Source organism: Triturus cristatus, chromosome 12 (assembly GCF_964204655.1).
Source record: "Triturus cristatus chromosome 12, aTriCri1.1, whole genome shotgun sequence".
Classification (NCBI taxonomy): Eukaryota; Metazoa; Chordata; class Amphibia; order Caudata; family Salamandridae; genus Triturus; species Triturus cristatus.
The window spans coordinates 90,446,398-90,465,992 of record NC_140595.1 but is presented as its reverse complement, the minus strand read 5'-3'; the positions used below and the strand labels follow the sequence as shown (position 1 = coordinate 90,465,992).

Genomic DNA, 19,595 nt, shown 5'->3' with positions numbered 1-19,595 from the left:
CCGCTCTTAGCCCGGTCTTCGACCCGCACGCGTCCCGCTGACGCGAGAGAGTAACTGATTCCTTAAATAAGTGGATGAAAGTGGGCGGGAAGAGGACCCAGCTGCGCCATAGGTGGGGATGCGCAAAGCAGTCTCACCCAGCAGGAGTCAGGAAGGGTTCGTAACAGCCACCAGAGTTCACAAGCAAGGCGGGTTTTATATGCGGCGAGCGGCACCCGGGGGCCGCGAGTCGTTGCTCCACTGATACAGGAGGGGGGCGGGAAGAGGACCCAGCTGCGCCGTAGGAAGAGCAGTCTCACCCAGCAGGAGTCAGGAAGGGTTCGTAACAGCCAACTTTCGTGAGTGTGCCTCTAATGATGGAATTTCCTGGAGGCAGGACGGTAAAGGCAGTGCTTGCACCCCCGAAAAAAAAAAAAAAATACAAGGAACCGGCTGTCAGAAAGAAGCTGTGAGGAAGGGGGACACACTTCAACCCTTCACCCCTCACTCCTCACCTCTCGTGCCTCCTACGACGGCTTCCACTCACCAGAAGCCTCCTTTAATGGTCCTTTAGTTGTCCATCGGCCTCCAGAGGAAGCTCTCTCAGGCTCTGCCCGATTCTTGCCAGTTCTTTCCCAACGGGGCTTGGGTCAAACTCCCTGTACTCCTTGTGCTCCCTCTGCTCCTCCCTCTTGTTGTATTAATAAGGAAATGCGAGTTGGAGGAGAAGGAGGGGGACCGCGGGGGCTCCAAACGAGCCGAGCCGACAAACAGCCGCGAAGGCCCAAAAATGGCCCCCCACTGATTAGGACAGCACGGCACGGGAGCGGCACGGGAGCAGCACGAGAGTGGCAGCAGCAATGGAACAGCAGGACAACACCCGCCCGTTCACTCGTTGTATTGTATGATATGGCATGTCACTGTATGGTATGGTATAGTATGACCTATCATTTTATAGTATGGTATGTCATTTTATAGTATGATATGGATGGTATGGCTTCTCATTGTATAGTATGATATGGCCTATCATGGTGTGATATAGTATGGCCTGTCATTGTATAGTGTGGTATGGCCTGTCGCTGAATAGTATGGTTTGTCATTCTTTAGTATGGTTTGGTATGAACTAACATGATATAGTATTTGTATTGCATGGTATGGCTGCCCTTCTATAGTACGCCATTGCCTGTCACTGTATAGTATGGTACAGCCTGTCCTGTCATTGTATATTATGGTACGGTATAGTACGCCCTGTCATTGTATAGTATGTTACGTAATGACCTATCAGTGTATGGTATGGCCTACCACTGTATAGTATAGTACGGTATGGTATGCCCTGTCATTGTTCAATATAGTATGGTATAGTATGCTTGTCATTGCAGAATATGGTATGTCTAGTCATTGTATGGTATGGTCCAACAATATATAGTATACTATGGTATGTCCTGTCATTGCATGGTATGGTATGGCTTGCCATTGGATAGTATGGTAAGGCCTGTCATTGCATAGCATAGTTTGGCATGTCACTGTACAGTATGGTATGCCATGTTATTGTATAGTATTGTACGGTATGGTATGCCTGGTAATGGTATAGTATGGCTTGTTGTTTTATAGTATACTATAGCCTATCCTTGTATAGTATGGTGTGGCTTGTCTTTGTATAATCTGGTTTGGCCTGTCATTTTATATTATAGTATGGTATGGCCTGTCATTTTATTGTATGTCATTGTATGATACCATATGATATAGCCTTTCATTGTACGGGATGGTCTTTTGCTGTATTGTATGGTATGCCCTGTCATTTTTATAGTACTGTATGGTATTGTAAGGCTAGTCATTGTATGGTATGTCACTATATAGTATAGTATGGTATGGCTTGTTATTTTATAGTATGGAATGATATGGCATGTTATTGTAAAGCACGTATGGTATAGCATGGTATGGCTTGTCATTGTATAGGATGGTATGGTATGGTCTGTAATGGTATGGTATGGCCTCTCATTGATTATTCGGGTCTGGTGGCTTAGTGGACAAATGCGCCCACAGTAGGGGCCTGTGTCTGACCTCATGGTCACAGGTTCAAATCCTAGCGGGTCCTCGCAGCCTTTCATTCTTCTGAGGTCGATAAAATGAGTACCATTGAGTTGGGTAAATATAAACATCTGTTATTCAGCTTTACAAATACACGTTATGTTATGCCCTGCCATTGTATGGTATGGTTTAACCTGTGATTTTATAGTAAGTTATGTTATTGTATGGTATGGCCTGTCATTGTGTGGCAACGTATGCTAAGGCCTGTCGTAGTATAGTAAGGTATGATATGACCTGTCATTGTACAATATGGTATGGCATAGTATGGTCTGCCACTGTATAGTAAGGTATGGCAGTCATTGTATACTATAGCCTGTCATTATATGGAATAGTATGATTTCTCACTATATAGTATGGTATGGCCTATCATTGTATAGTAACGCCTCTCATTGTGTAGTATGGTATGGTCGGCCATTGTATAGTATTGTACGATATGGTTTGGGGATCCCATTATAAAGTATGGTATGGCCTCTTATTGTATAATATGGTATGGTAAGGCATGTTAATGTGTAGTATGGTATGGTCGGTCATTGTATGGTAGTGAATAGTATGATTTGGTATAGCCTGTCACTGTATATTATAGTATGGCCTTTCATTTTATAGTAAGGATGGTATGTTATGGCCGGTCATTGTATTGCATGGTATGGAGTGTCTTTGTATAGTATTACATGGTATGTTATGGCCAGTCATACAGTATGGCCTGACCTGTCATTTAATAGTATGGATTGTCATTGTATAATAAGTTATGGTATGGCTAGTATGATATGAAATGGTATGGTCTGTCATTTCATAGTAATGTATGATCTATGCTTGTCTAGTATGGTATGGCCAAACCTTGTAAGCTATGGTGTAGTATAGAATTTATGTTATGGCCTGCCGTTATAGAGTACTGCATGGTCTGTCATCATATTGTATAGTATGGCATGCAATTGTCTTATGTGACTTGGTGTGGCCTGTCACTGTATAGTAGTATTTTATAGCCTGTCATTGTATGGTAATTTAAGGTGTAGGACCACTGAAATAATGCAGTTGTTTGGCTACGCAATTTTCGCATAATTGTAGATTTGCTGCATTCCCCACAAAATCCAAAATCTGCAGATTTTAACAACATTTAATTTTGTTTCTGGCTCAAATAGTTCGAAAGTTACTAACAACACAGGAACACATTTGTAACTTATTGCTATATTTGGGTGTTAAGCTGGTACTAATCAGATGCAACTAATGCCCAGTCAGTGTTAACAAGTTTAAAAATGGCAAAGCAATGATGTAATACTATCACAAAATGTGCCACATAATTTGCCTTTCTTGCCGCATAATTTAATCCACCCTGCTGCTAATTTTGCCCTCCGCTGTCACCTGATTCTAGTGGCCCTGGGTATAGAATGATATGGCATTGCCTGTTATTCTATAGTATGGTACAGCCCGTCACTGTAACTCTAGTATGGCCTCACGGTGTATACAATGTTATTATATAGTATGGTATTGTATATTATGGTATGGCCTGTTATTCTATGGTATGGAACGGTATAGATTGCCTGTGATTGTATGGTATAGTATGGTATAGTATTGCATGTCATTGTACAGAATGGTACAGCCTGTTATTGTATGCGGTATAGTATGGTATGGCGTGTCATGGTATGGTGTGGACTGGTATGGCCTATCATTGCATGCTATGTACAGCCTGTCATTGTGAAGTAGGGCATGGCCTGCCATTGTATGGGTGGTATGGAAAGGGTCTGTCATACGTATGGTATGTTATGGCCAGTCAATGTTTAGTATGCTATGACCCGTCACTGTATATTATAGTATGACCTGTCAATGTATAGTGTGGTATAGTATGGCTTTTTATTGTATAGTACGGAATGGTATAATGGTGACGCCCGTCCTGTATGGCCTCTTATTGTATAGTATGGTATGGTATATTATGGCCTGTCATTGTATATTATGATATGGTTTGTCATTGTATAGTATGGTGTGGCCAGTCATTGTATATCATATTATATGGTGTGTCATTGTACAGTATTGTATGGCCTGCCATGGTATGAGATGGTATAGTATGATGTGTTATAGCCTGTCAATGTTTAGTATGGTATGGTATGGTATGGCCTGTCATTTTATAGTATGGCATGTCCCATCGTTGTATAGTATGATATAGCATGTCATTGTATGGTATTTTATGGTAGGGTATCATATAGTATGGCCTGTCATTTGTATATTTTTGTATGGTATGGCCTGTCATTATACAGTATGGTATGGTGTGTCATTATACAGTGTCGTATGGCCTGCCATGCTATGGGATGGTATAGTATGGCCTGTCACTGCATGGTATGGTATTGTACGGTATGACCTGTCATTGTATGGGTATAGAATGGTCTGTTGTATAGTATGGTCTGTCAATGTATCGTAAGGTATGGTATCACCTGTCATTGTATAGTATGGTATGTCCTATCGTTGTATAGTATGGTATGGCGTGTCATTGTATTGTATGGCATTTTATGGTAGGGTATCATATGGTATGGGCTGTCATTTGTATATTATAGTATTGTAGGGTATGGCCTGTCATTATACAGTAGGGTGTGGTATATTATGGCCTGTCATTGTATTGTACAGTATAGCCTGTCATTGTATAGTTTGATATGGTAGGCTTATCATATGGTACGGCCTATCATTGTATACTATGGCATGGCCTGTCATTGTATTTGGTAAGGTATGCCACTGTATAGTAAGGTACAGTATGGTCTGTAGTTATATAGTATGTTATTGTATAGCCTGTCGTTCTATGGTATGGTAAAATAGGGAATTGCATGTCACTGAATTGTATCGCCGCTCCTCATGTACTATATTATGGTATGGCATTGTATAGTATGGTATGGTATGGATTGTCATGGTAATATATAGTATAGTATGGCCAGTCACTGTATAGTATGACATGGTATGGTATGGCCTGTCATCGTATGGTATGGTAATCTTTGTTACAATGTACACATCAAGCTACAGGAGGAAGCACAATACGAGCGGCCAAACAAGCAAAAAACTGTTTACCAATATAATGTTCTTTTCATGCTAGAATGCTCTATCCAACACTCAATTGTGCAAATATAAACCAATTTAAAACAAGCCCTGTTTCTTTGCATACAACATTTTAATCACACCAAAGACATACAATAAATCATGAAACACACACCAAAAAGCTCTTTGTTACAAACTAAACAACTGACTAGGTAATAGCCCAAAGCCATTAATGTATTCTGAAATCATTGTTAAAAGCAATGCTAACAACATGTGGTAAGCTGGTGGTGTTATGCTAAACCAAAGAGTAGAAGGGGAGGGGATGAAAGTATAAGGTAAAGAGTAAAGGAAACCGACTGGTGAAAGCAACAGTGCAGAGCAAAACCAGGAGAAATGCAATCTAAACAAGCATTAGAAATGCCATAGGTCTCGCGCATTTTTTTGAGTTAGAGCTATTGGCATAGCTCAAGAGCTACGGGATAGAAATTGCCACTTTGCAGGTGCTGAACAGAGCATTGCTCCATGAAACAGCCTGAAAGCCTAAAACAATGTTGATTGCCTACAAAATAGTAGGATGTAGGATGGCCAGGAGGAACCGCGGACGTATCGGGATGGCCAACGCAAGCAAACAATGAGGGAAATCGCCTGGGTGTGATCCAAGCTCGCAAAGGCGGGAGAATCAGACCCAATGCAGCAATAAAAACCCGTATTTCTACGACAAACAAATGGCAATTCATGGGCATGCCAAAAGCCGATAGAGGAGATAACAACAGGTCTTGCAGACAGTGCACGCGCGCTGCCTAGGCTCGACCTAAAAAAGACACTTTACAAAGTGCTGCAAGTAGAAGAAAAAATAGCCAGAGACAGAAAGCAGAATCAGCGAAAGTACACTCCTAAAAAAACTGAAGCAGTACTTGGTCCATACTCCGGAGACAGGGGAAAACACAAAACAAAGTGAAACCAGCACACACTGAACCAATGGGAGCCAGCACATTTGACTGACAATGAACCCAACCAATGCTAAATAATGCGAGGGCTCTAAGCCTCTTGTAAATAAAAAAAATGTCCTGCAAGCAACAGTGAATGCAGCATCTTAGATGAGACTAAAAAACACTGTCAGCTTACAAATCTCAATAAATCGGCTAGTCAAATAACCTTGATAACAATGTTAGGTTAATAACACAGATAAATAGCTAGCCTAACGACCCACATATGACTGTCTGTCTAACACAATACGACTGAATTTTTAACAATCAAATTAACACTGCTAGCCTATCAACTCAACTAACATATTAACAACTACTAAACACTGCCTGCATAAAAATCCCAAGAACACAGCAACCTAAAACCCCCCAGTACAATGCTGGACTAACAACTTCAAAAACATAGCCAATTTAATAGCCCACAGTCTAACAACAGTCTAACAACCATGATAACTCTGCCATTTTAGCAATCACTTTAACACTGCATGCCTAAGAAACCTGATAACAATGTTCAGCTAACACCCCTGATAATACTGCCAGTGTAACAACCCCAACAATAATAATTTTGGAATAAGAATTATAATAACACCATCAGCCAATATCGTCAATACAACTGACAACCATGATAAGTATAAACCCTAACAACCTAAATAACACTGCCAATAAGTAAGCCTGACAACACTGTCAGCCAAGTGTCATCATATTAACACTGATAATGGTAACAGTATAACTTCCTACATCAACCTAACAAGGACAGCTAACAACTCTGATAACAGTCTCAGCGTTACCTATGACAAGACATAAGGCCATATTAACAAGCCACAAAACACCATTAGCTTTGCAACCTCTATAGGACAGGCAGACAACACTGTCAGATTACCAACCCTATCAAAGCTGCCAACCTAACCATCCTGACAACACTCAGAGCCTAACAGTGCACAAAATACTGCCACTGCACAAAGCCCCGTTATCAGGAGCCTGATGTACGAACAGCAAATTGCAAGCTATGATCTGCAGTTACGTACACAAAGGTCCCACTACAAAATGTCCAATCGTATAGAGTCACAGAATGGCCTTCCTAATGAATATTAATTAGCCACATCACAATCTTTGACCGAAAGTGATAGCCTGCAAATGAGCCATTTAAAGCCTACGACAAACAGTAAACCTCAGCCCCTGCAACAGTATTTGCATTCCCAAATATGGAAACACCTTTTAGGTCTCGGCTACAGGTTTAACTGTCTGTTGAAGACCTATTGCTTCCAATACATAGCATATACTTAAAGTTGGCTTCTGGTTAGCCCCCTGCTCATGACTGAATGGTTTTGCAGTCCCTCTCAGGTCTCTGCTCTTGATTCGATGTTTTTCATTTCTATTCTTATAATTGTCCCACCCAAGAGCAGTTCAGCCTCACAGTGTTCTGATTGGATGAGTTGAATCCTGCCGCTGCTGACGAGGGGATTCTTTTTTCCATGCCAAAGCCCTCGCCACCCTGCATACTCTTCATTTACTACTTATATGAAGCATAATACCACCAAAACATAATTACTGCTGTTTGTCAAGTACAACAAGGAACAACTAGCCAGAATCAGGCTCAATCCCATGAGAGAGAATGGATTCAACTTATAGCTTTAACCAGATGCCAAGTCTCTCTGATTCACCATGGACACCGATCTCACCCTTAAGGAACACATCACCAAGACAACTAAGACGGTCTGGGGTTCCAGATCACAATACTAAAGCAAATTAAACAATTTCCCCCAAAAGGCGACTTCAGAACTGCAGTTGAACAAATTATTCTCTTGTATCTTTGTTGCCAATTTGCCTGGTGTCCTAGACACCACAAATGGCCTCTTACTGTAATCCTACATATAGCAGCAAGCCATACCGAGAGCTTGAAGAAATAGGACTACTTGACTTCCACCATGATGGAACTCCACTGGCTACCACGCCCAGTCAGCATCATCTTCAAAACCAGATGCATCATCTACAAAAGTCATCATGTACAGCCTCCTGCCTAACAGGCACGCAAGCTCACCATCCCCAGTGGATTTCGGTATGCCTGTAGCCGGAACATCATCAGACCAGAGGCAATGGAGTGCAAAAAATAAAGCAACAGGCCTTCTCCACCTATGATCCTAAGATCTGCATAAACATCCCCAGAAGGGTTGCCCCAACCCTGCTCGAATTTAGGGAAGAGCTTGAGACACAACTTTTTAAAGAACACTGCATCACGATGGAGTAATAGTGGACTCTCAGAAATCAGCTACCCATACATTCACACATTGACGGTACACTGTACAGTCCTCTGCTGCCTTCCGACGAGATCTGCCCTGTATAAATAGCATATACAAACCAACATACAATGCTTGTGTTTTTAAAGCAGCCATGTTTATTAAAGTGACAGGTGTTGATAATAAAAAAAAAATATTCCTGTTTTGCAAGTCATCAGAGGAAGTGGAAGTCCACTCCCTACTCCCCGAGTCACCCCAATAAGATTCCCATAGGGAAAGCCATCCCACGGGGCAGCTTACTCTTTGCACATGGTATAGCAACCAAATCTAGATGTTGGTATCTGATCAATGGTTTGCATAGGCAAATACCATCACAAAACACTGGTATACTGGCACCATAACCCACCTTAAAAACAGTGTATCCGAAACCTCTCTCATACTACCAGTCAAACAAGCATACTACTACTGACAGCCTGACACTGTAAATAACACAGACAACCTAAAAGAACTCGACAACACTCAAGTCTTAAAAACCTCTAATAACACTGGAAGTCTAGCAAGCCAACAATACTGCCTAACAGCAACCTCATAAAATGGACATCTAAGAAACTCTTTACACTTCCAGTCTAAAATGCCCCATAATGTGACAGTCCAAGTCCCTTCCAGCCCTAACTATACTGCCAAACAATAATACTGGCATAAGTAACCGATTATGGGATCTCCTTTCGTCTCTCAGTTGGGAATCCCACATGGGCATTTGAAGTTGGACAGCCCCCTACACAAGTGTGTTGGATAGTCTGTGCTTCCTGGAGCAGAGCATTTGAAAGGATTGGGTTCTTATGTCCTTATATGGTGCCATACCTTACTGGCTTTTGGACATCCTCTGAAATTTTGCTAGACTCTTCTTGTGGGACATTCCTCTCAGGGGGCACCACTTTCCTCACCAACTCCAGGACATCCATATTTGGGGGTAACCAACTGGAGGGTCTCCTGTAATGGAAGAAAGTAGAGGTATGCAACTTCCAACAATTAAACTAGAATACATTGCACTGTGCTGCTACAGGTACACATTTTGCCCACTGGAAAGCACCCAGCAGAGGTGAAAGGAACCCACCAGACCGGGGCGGATTCATGTACCAGCTCTCTAAAGAGGGGAGGGGCATGGTACAGACACCTAGTAAAGGGGGCATATCCACAAAAATGTATAATTTGTGTTAACAGATGGATGAAGTAATGGAGGTGGATGCTTGGAACAGCACCGAATAGATGAGGCGAGTACAGGATAAAACTTTGAGTACGTGAACTGGATACATTCAACAGCCCTCAACAATGGGTAGGGAGTGCATAGGAAAGCCTTTAACAAAGATGGTGGTGATACCACAATGTGTGAACCAAGTAAGGCAACAGAGGAAGAGCAACTTTACGTAAGTGGGTGTGTGTGCGTCTGTCTTACACAGAGGGCCTTTAGGTGAAAGGGCAGCTGTTCTTGTATGTAATACAGTGGGCATGTGCGTTGCATACATGTAACACTATGTTTAAAGTGTTCCACTCTGTTCTTCTAAAGGAAGAAGCTGCTTGGTGTCCACACTGTGTATGTGTTATCTGCTTTCCTTCCCCGATCTAGTGTAGGTGATGTTCCAGAATGCTGATTCTGTCAGTGTGGAATATAGAACGGTCCAGATGGTGACAAATCTGTTCTTTGAGTGTGATGTATTACTGTCATATCTACAAATGCGTAACATAATGGAGAAAACTGCTTTTCATACAGTATTGTCCAATTAACTGGGAAATTGTTCTGTTATTTCTAGAGAGTGTCACTTGGAAGGCAGGGGTGTGGACCTGTGAAACGACTTGCAGTAGTGGCATCTTTTAACCATCAGTGCTGCTGCCTTCTCATGGATCTGGGATGGAATCTGACCCAAACTCATTCTTGCTCGTTAGTCTCCCCTATCGGGGACCCAACTTGACACACAAGAATGAGGCGAATCCATCCTACCTACATGTTCGCCTGCTCCAGAAGTCACAGAATGAAGTTCCAGTGCACATGTTTTCGACACTGAAGAGATTGTCAGCTCAGATCATGTGTAAAACCTTTTTAAATGGTAGACTCAATGTTCGTACTGTAAAGTCAGGAACCAAATTCACTCTGGGTGTCAATCGAAATATATATATGTTGTAACGGAGTTCATTCTAAGAGGCACCTCTAAGAAGTGTTCTCTCTCCTCCCGCTGTAGCACATACAATCGCAAATAAATGCATGCTTTGGGTAGAAGATGAGGGAACACTGATTAATTGTAATTCTGCTCTCGATGCTCTCTTCATCACCAATGTTCGAGAACGTAGGGCTTGTTTTCAGATGTCTTGCAGTATGAGCCGCTGTAGTAGATAGGGGGCCTCTGGCATGTTTGATCAGTGGCATGGTATCCACTTGTGGAACACTTTCAGATTAATTACAAATATTTTGGTTACATAATCATCCTTGTTAGACTTTCCTAGCCAGATATGGACCCTGATCTAAATGGATTAAAGTGTTGGTGCGATTTACGGTACATCAAGACCTTTTTGACTGATACTTTTTTATCTAAAGAAGTTTGCAGCTCCTGTAAAATAAATCTGTATTTCAATTGCTTTCTTCAGTGTGTCTGATTTCTGGTTTCTTGTACCAATATGGGGTTCACCAGGTAAAAAGGTATTCACTCGTTTTCAGCAACTTAGAGTTAAAGAATTCTTTGTGGCCAAATCTTGAGTGGTGAAGAAAGAGAGAGGGAAAACAGCAGACCAGATAAGGTAAGAAGTAGACAAACAGAAATAGGGTGAGAATTTATGCATTTCACCTAAAACAAATATGCCTGTCCCTGTTTTGTGCAAGAAACCCCTATCTGAACTTACCTAGACTTAACTCCATTTGTTTCCACATCATTAGGGGATCGTTTGGTTGATGAACATGGTGCCCCAAACAAATGTCCTAGCCAGATTCCCCTGCCACTGCTGGGGGATTCTGCTTCTCCATGATGGGGATCTTTGTGCAGCCCGACTTCTGCAACTGTGCCCCGATCTTCTTTCACTTGAGAATTCTGTGTCTTGGGCCCTTGAATATTTCTATCAATCAGCTCTTGTGGTCCAGAAACATGTGTCCCTTCATCATGCAATTTGTGAGACCTCTGTGCCTCTCTATCAGATAATTCCTGTGTGAGAGGTGTCTCATAGTCGGATGATTCATGACACTCGGATGTCTCATGGCGAAATGTTTCCTGGATCCCTGGAGTCCCTTGTTCTGGAGCTTTCTCCAGCCTGGGTTCTTGGTTCCCTTCCTTGTGTGTTTCCTGGTTCTCCTTCTGACCTTGATCAGGTGACTTCTGGGTTTCCGGACCAACTGTTTTTTTTGTCGTTCGGTCCAATGTGGAGGAAGTGTCTCCTGCAGAACCCTTTTCATCTTTTTCTTTGGTTTGATTCTTCTCAGGACTCTCAGACTGTTTCTTGTGGTGAGTGACCTTCCTGTCTGATTTTATTTTCTCAGCTGACTGGTTAGCAGATGCAGCCGGGAACTTGTCCACTGCTGGCATCTTTATCTTGGTCCACCTGGTGAAGGAGAAGCCCTCACGGTTCAGAGTACTGTAGACCTGCGACGCTTGGCTCAGTTGGCCCCACCATGTTTTGGGTTTCACATCAGTGTTTTCTCTGCTTTTTTCAAAGGATTTGGTGCTCGTCTCCTTTACGGGGTCCTTGAGGACCACAGGGCTCTCCTCGCTTCCCACCAATGTGTGAGTCAACTTGTTCCCCCACTGAAGAACTTGTTCAAACGTGTTTTGCAAGGGGCTACTGTTCTGGGTATAACTGCATTGCTTACTTATAGGTGCTGGATTCTGGAATAGTCTCTGATGTTCTGCTCTGTTCTTGACAGCAGTGCGTTCTTGCTGCTGTTTGTCATCTTCGTAACATTGTCCAGCTGCTGCCTCTCGAGGGCTACAGCCCTCATCTTGTTTCAGACCTGTTGGAGGTGCAAGGCCCTGAGGCTGGCAAGATGAGGTCCCTGCAGATGGTTGGAGGAGCTTCAAGTTCACGCGGAGATGATGGTGCTCAAAGAGCAGATCCAGGTGAAAGGTTAGGATGGAGAGTGGCTGAAGAACGAGAAGCAGCTCTTCAAAGAGGGAATGGAAGGAGTCCTTGGTAATCGACAAGAAGCCTCCGGGCAAGTAAAGCACTGACAATGTACCTACAAAACCAAATAACAGAAGATCAGTAGAGTTTCTCTTTGGTCATTTCAACAACGGAAGTACAGCAGTTCCACCAAATTGCAAAGCGCATGTGCAGAATAGTCTGAGGATTATGGTACCAGTACCGGTTCCTAGTGTCTATAACAGCACAAGGCATCTGTAGAGGTTCCATATAATAAGTTCAGTCTAACAACTTCCCTCTTAGTAAACATTCATGTTTTTTTTTAAACTTCCATGATTCCAAACATTAATATTTTTGCATCAAGTACGTTACTGTTCATATTTTTTGATACCCAATGGTCTGCTTCCTTTCCCCCCAATGAGCCCATCCCTTCCACATTCTACACCACCACTCATTCTTTTGTAGAACGCCTTGTTGCTCTTCATCTTTTTGCATATTTTTTCCATGTCCTCACCCTTCCAGTAGTTCATGACTTCACAAATAAGAAAAATGCTCGGAATAGTGACACCACGTATTACCTAGCCATTAACATTATAACTGGCACAACTATGGACACAGCATAACACCTCTGTGGATGTGTTCCAATTTAAAGACGTGGTGCGAAGTACTTTTAGTCATTGTTAAAAATATGTTGAGGTTATGAGCATTCCATTTGGTATATAAGTTATGGCTTGCATGGCACGTGTGCAAGCTATGGTTAGAGCAGCTAACCTTATCTGTAGAATTTCAGGCGTTTTTTGTTTTTACATCATAACAATAAATGAACTATTTGTTAAGTGAATTGTTGTTTTTTTTTTAAAACATACATCCTGGTGTTTTACCCCCAGCTAACCATAACTTCATATTACCTGTATGTTTTTGAGGTGGTAAAAAAATATTTTAACTAGTGTTGGTAAATAATGATGCATCTGTATTTGTTGTACCAAAACCCCAGTTAGCGGGCCAACAATTATTTTGATTGACATACGTACATATATATGTGCACATATATGCATGTACAATTTCATAGTCACACCATTCCATGGATTACCTGAATTTTCCTGCAGGTGCGAAACCCAGAAATCCAAGAGTTTGGCGCTGAAAAGAGAAAAAGAGGTGAACATGATGAAACCAGGATTGAACCAAAAGGAAGAAAATCAATAATCGCCCAAAGAGCATTGACTGTCCTTTGGATGGCTCTCTGACAGCCCCCCTAGCACCAGCAGCCTACCCATCACTGGCACAGGAGAGTCAGCCACTAAATAATATGTATTCAAAATGGTACCCAATTAGAATTGGACATTTTGGCAATGGCAAATGTGCCAGGTAAGGCACCTCTAGACCCACCCACAGCCGCTTCTGACAGAAGCATTGTTCTACCTCTATTCACAGACAAAGAAATAAAAATGGTAGTGATCAAGGGGCCACCGTACAGTTTTCACCCCCAACTTCCCTGGTTTAAATCTCCTTGCAGACAGAGAAACTTAAACAAAAAGTCCAATGGCGGAAGAGTTTGTTGGGAGTTTCAGTTGATAAAGTTGAAAATATGGCCATTGACTGCCAGAGTAAGGAACAGGATAAAACTTCATATTAAACTGACTAGTCTCTATCAATTTCAAAGAGGGAAAAAGAGGAAATGTTTACGACTTTAACAATTCTACACAGTAATACTAATGTAAGCAACTGTTTCTTTAGCATATAAAATGCTTCTTGATTACTTAAATACACAGTTAATGTTTTAAAACAAACTAGCAACCCCTTAATTATACACACCAATCATTTAATTTTAAACTAACAATTTGAATACTTTTTTAGGTTTAACTGTATTTTATTGGCAATAGCGACAAAAAGGAATACAAACATGCCTGTTACGGACACCGATACTGATCAAGCATCTCCCTCCACCAAGAAGCCCCCACTTGCGAAACAAGAGTTATACATCCAACAATTGCCTTCGAGAGTTCACCCCCCGGTCGCCACTTGAAGCAGCACTCCGCAAACAAACATGAGGGACATAGCAATAAGGCCTTTAGAAAAAGAATAACCCCCCCCACTCCCCACCATCCCATCCCACCCCGAACTCGTGTGCTTACGTATGTACCTAGAGGAGACACAGTGGCCGGACCGGCCCCAACCAGACCTCCGCAGATCATGGCGCTGGGGCCAAGCTGGCGAGCCGAAGGAGACGGAGATATTTAGGACATGTGATCTCGTTCATTTCGGTCGATAAGAGAGCCAGCAGGGGCTGCCAAGCATCAACAAAGCCAGCCATAGTGTCAGAAAGAGAGGCCTGAATGCGCTCCATTCCCAGAACATGCCACAGCTTATGTAGCCACCCCAACCGTGTCGGTTTCCGCGGGGAACCCCAATGCGAGAGAATATTCTGCGTAGCAGCTCCTAAAGCTATCCCCATGAGTCTGCCCCGCCGGGACTTGAGTGGATAAGTGAGGGGGTTCGGCAGACCCAGTATCACATAAGCCGGAAAGTGCGGGATCTCGGTCTCGAAATAGGTATCGATATCATCTAGCACCTCCTTCCAGTAGGCCTGTAATTCTCCACACTCCCATAGAATATGTACCATAGTGCCTTCCTTCCCGCAGCCACGCCAGCACAGCGGAGTGCGCGCCTGGTTCCCCCTATGCAAACGGGCCGGGGTCAAATGCCAATACATGGCCACCATCACCGCTACCTCCCTACTAGCCGTGTTACGCGTTGTATGATTCGCACAATAGAAAATGTCCGCCCATTCTTTGCTCATCAATCGACGTCCCAACTCCTTCTCCCACCTACGCTGTCCCGCAGTGGGCTCCGCAGGGGCCCCGTCTCTAAGCATATCATAAAGGTCCGAGATCATGGCCTTGTCGGTGTTCTTAAGATAGAGCCACTTCTCGAACATAGTGAGCGTTCATGCGACTTGAGGACGAACATCCGCATGTAAAAGCCAATGCCGGAGCTGGAAGCAACGAAAGCGCTCCGAGTCCGCGAGACCATAAACGCTTTTGAGCTCAGAGAAGGGGAGAATGCCCTCTAAATCAAAGAGGTGACCCGCCGAGCGGCACTCTGACGCCCTCCAAGCCGAAAAAGCCCGAGTGTCAACCCCCGGGAAAACTCCGGATTATCGAAGAGGGGGGTCATGGGAGAAGGGAAGGTCGACTAACCCCGCCGTACTGCAACGCCATCCCACACCCGCAGCAAGGTCTTCGTAACGGGGTAACCCCGAAGGCCAGGGGGTCTATGAGCCCGACGCAGAAAGGGAACCTTCCAGAGCTCCAATCTAGCAAGGGACCGGTCCTGAAAAAGCCAGCTTTTCTCGGACTCCGGACGCTTCCACTCAACCAGGTAGCGCAATTGCGCCGCGCGAAAGTACACCAGTACATTAGGAATGCCCAGGCCCCCTTTGTCGGGCTTTAAATTGCGCAGAGTCTTGCGGAGCCGTGGCCTCCTTCCTCCCCATATAAATTGATTAATAGCGGTCTGCAGGGTAGACAATACCCCCGGAGGCGGCCAAACCGGAACAGCCTGAAAAAGAAACAAAGCACGGGGCAGCAGCAACATCTTAACCGCGGCCACCCTGCCTAACAGGGAGAGCGAATGCCGCTTCCATGTATTCAGATCCCGAACAGCACATTGTAAGAATTTAGAATAATTCAGCTGAACCGTCTGGGACACCGACGCCGCAAGTTCTATGCCTAAATAGGGAATGGAAGAATAGACGGGGATGCCCGCGTATCGACCAGAAACCCCCCTAGCGGCCGGCCCCCCCTCCCGAAGCCAAAGAATTGAGGACTTCCCGATGATAACCCGTAGGCCCGAAACCTGACCAAACTCCTCCAATTCCTGCAAGAAGGCAGGGACCGAGCTCGCCGGCGACTCCAAGGAAGCAATGATATCATCTGCATATAAACTAACCGCGTGTCTCTCTCCCCCAAAGAGGATCCCTTTTATGTCCGGCTTGTCCCTGATCCGCTGCGCCAACGGTTCAACATACAATGCAAAAAGAAGGGGGGGACAACGGGCACCCCTGCCTGGTGCTCCGCTGGATCGCAAACGGTGTGAATGTGACCCCATTCACCCTAATCACTGCCCTGGGAGAGGTGAAGCAGCTCGAAATCCACGCCAGGAACCGATCCCCGAAGCCAAAGTGGGACAGAGTTTTATCCAAGAAGCGCCAATCTACCCGGTCGAACGCCTTCTCGGTGTCCACCGACAAGAGAAGAGCATCCAGATCGGTACGATGGGCCTTATCTATGAGATGAAAGATCCGTTTAGTATTATCACTACATTGCCGGGCTTGAATAAAGCCCGACTGATCAGGATCAATTATGCCCGGCATCGGAGGAGCCAAGATGGCGACCGGGACGGCAGCGTAGACTCCCGGCTCCGTGAACCTCCGCATCCCGCACGGATATCCTGCACGAGATCCTCAACCTGTGCTACGCGGTCGTGTTTCTGAAGGAGAGTGGCACCCGACTGTGTGACTCCGAGGTTTCTGGCTGCGGTATCGCCGGAGAAACGAGCATTTGAACTTTGCGGCCTGTGCGGCCCTGGAGCCGGGACCTCAAGTGGACGCCGTGGCCGGGTGGCAGTTCAACAACAGCGGCCTGTTGTGACTGGGCGGAGGCGGTCCGCCGGAGCGGTGCCAAACTCGGCCTACATTTCGTCGTGGTCGTTTCTACTGTCAAGTGTAGCGGTCCGGGTGCATGCCCGTGGGTGCAATTCTCAGATCCTCCGGTGGCTGCCCCTGCCTTTGATGGTGAGCTGCCCGGCTGCCGCCCGTATCCTGCCCTGATCCTTGCGGGCCGCCCCCGGCTTTTTACGGGAGCGGGTCCGTAGTGGGGACGACTGTTGCCCGTGACCACGCAACGGATAACTTTTCGCCTGCCCCCGGAACCCGGTCACCAGCGACGTGGCCATCGGGACGCTTGTCCCAGGGTCCCGGCCCCGGTGGGGGTCGGGCGTACTTGGCGGCCATCTTGTTGCAATGAAGCCTACCATCTTGTCCGCTGGGTCGCAGCGGGATTGTGAGAGTGCGACTTTTGGGAGTGTGGCGGCGCGATCGCAGAGAGCTGTGCTGGGGTACGGCGACCTCCTCGAGGCCCTTGGTGCTCTTCACTCCTCCTTGATTCATGGTGTCGGGGTCTTGGGGAGTAAGCTCGACGGTGTGGCGTCGGCGTTGGGGCAAAGGCGGCCCGCCTGTCCGCACGTACATAGGGCCTACCCACACTGCGCACAGGGGGACACTTTGGCGGCCACCCCTGAGGTTAGTGCACGGCTGGACACTCAGGCCAGTATGCTACAGTGTGTTCGTCCAGCTGAGGGCCTGATCTGTCCCGGAGGCGTCGGACCTGAGTGGGGTGTGGTAGCCTCGTCCCGTACGTGCCCTCCTGCGACCCAGGGACAACTCCAGCAACTATTGTCTGCTTTGGCTGCTTCTGCCTTCCTGGACCTTGAGTGCAGTGCATATCCTGGGGCAGCACTGGGAAGCCTGTTTCTCCACGCTGCGGACTGTGTTGATGCTCAGAGACTTCCACCCCACCTGTGTGCGTCGCTTCTCGGACGTTTTTGGACTATTCTCTACCTTGGAACGTTGGATATGGTGCTGGGTCGAGGGGTAGGCATGGGCAGAATTCCAAAGAGTGGTCAGGGATAAGGCTGATCCTTCAGGGGTGGTCATCTAGTGGACGGGCGGGCTCAGGGGTTGCGTGCTCTCCTGGCATAGCTAACAGCATAATAGGTGCATAGTGCTCCCCATCTTGCTTTGAGAAGATCGCTTTTGTGCTGTTTATTGTCCACTTTGGGGGAAACTTACCGTGCGGGAGGGAGAAGCCGGGGGTATGTTTTGAAGGCCCTCCTCCAGTTTATTAATACTTTCTCCACCCCCCCCGTCTGGTGGGGTTCTTTTCCTACTTCTTTTTCCCTCTTCTCCTATATTTCGGGTCTGGTTCCAGGGCGACAGGCACACTGCTGGGGGGGGGGGCCGTACTCATCTGCAGAGGTGCAGGGTGGGGGGTTGGGGGAGGGGATTCTTTCGTCTTTTATCTCTTTTTCCATGGCCTCCTTTTTCTTCTCTGATTCTTTTTGTTTTTTCTTTTTCTGGGATCAGTGTGATACACCTCCTTTGCTATGACTCGTTGCCGCTCCATGTGTACCACAATTTCCGGGGTGCTCTCCGGGAGTTCTGGCGAGGCGCAACTGCTTATGATACTCTTCCTCATCCTGATGTTCTTGTGTTTGCGCCATTGACCTAATAGATTGCTGTAAATCGTTTACTTCTATTACTCTGCGTACCTGTAATTGCTGTTTGAAAATTGTCTGGCACCTGATCCTTCTGCCTTGTTTCATTATAAAACGAAAACCTTTTTCTCCTGGTGCCCTACCTACGCTGTTCACAGTATTAGCATCACGATTCTGCTCCCCGATGTGCTGCCTGTGTTTATACTTGCCTGTTTTTGCTCTGATTGCTTAGCGGCCGGCCCCGGGGGGTTGTAGGCCCATACTTGTTCTCTATTGAACTGTCAATAAAGGTTTAAAAAAAAACAAAAAAAAACAAAAAAAAATTATGCCCGGCATCAATGGACCCAATCGCGCGGCCAAAACCCCCGTGAACAGCTTAAGATCAAGGTTAAGTAGAGAAATAGGCCGGTAGGAGCCACAGACAGAAGGGTCCTTGCCTGGTTTAGGGAGCACCACTACAGAGGCCAATAGCATCTCCGAGGGGATCGTCCCGGGACCCGTGAAAGAATTAAAGAGGCGAGTAAGGACGAGAGCCAACACCATACAGAACCGCTTATAAAACCCGTCCGAAAAGCCGTCCGGACCCGGAGCCTTCAAGAGTTTAAGGCAGGAAATAGCCCCCACTACTTCTTCAATGCGAATAGGTGCATCCAACGCATCGCTATTAAACTGATTCAACGCCGTCGTATGGGCCTGTTGAAGGTAAGCGTCTACCTGTTGAGTGGGCGCCGACCCGCCTTCATATAAAGCTTCATAGAAAGCCAGAAAGGCCTGCGCAATTCCTGCATCGTCCGTAACCCGACCACCCTCCAAAGTGGTAATCTCCTTAACTTTGCCATGCTGTGTCTTCGCCTGCAATTTGCTGGCCAACACCCGACCTGTTTTATCACCGTCCTCATAATAAGAGTGCTTA

At 45.5% G+C, this 19,595-nt stretch overlaps 1 protein-coding gene across 3 annotated transcripts in view; it reads right to left on the bottom strand.

Moving 5' to 3' along the window:
- RUSC1 (RUN and SH3 domain containing 1) overlaps window positions 1-19,595 on the bottom strand; it is a 145,486-nt gene that overhangs the window by 13,185 nt on the left and 112,706 nt on the right. For all 3 annotated transcript variants that reach the window (XM_085639441.1, XM_085639439.1, XM_085639440.1), the window contains 3 exons: window positions 13,500-13,546; window positions 11,183-12,506; window positions 9,155-9,283 (listed from right to left, as the gene is read on the bottom strand). In XM_085639441.1, the coding sequence (XP_085495567.1) occupies window positions 9,155-9,283; window positions 11,183-12,506; window positions 13,500-13,546 (1,500 nt within the window). The remainder of the gene's footprint in view (window positions 1-9,154; window positions 9,284-11,182; window positions 12,507-13,499; window positions 13,547-19,595) is intronic.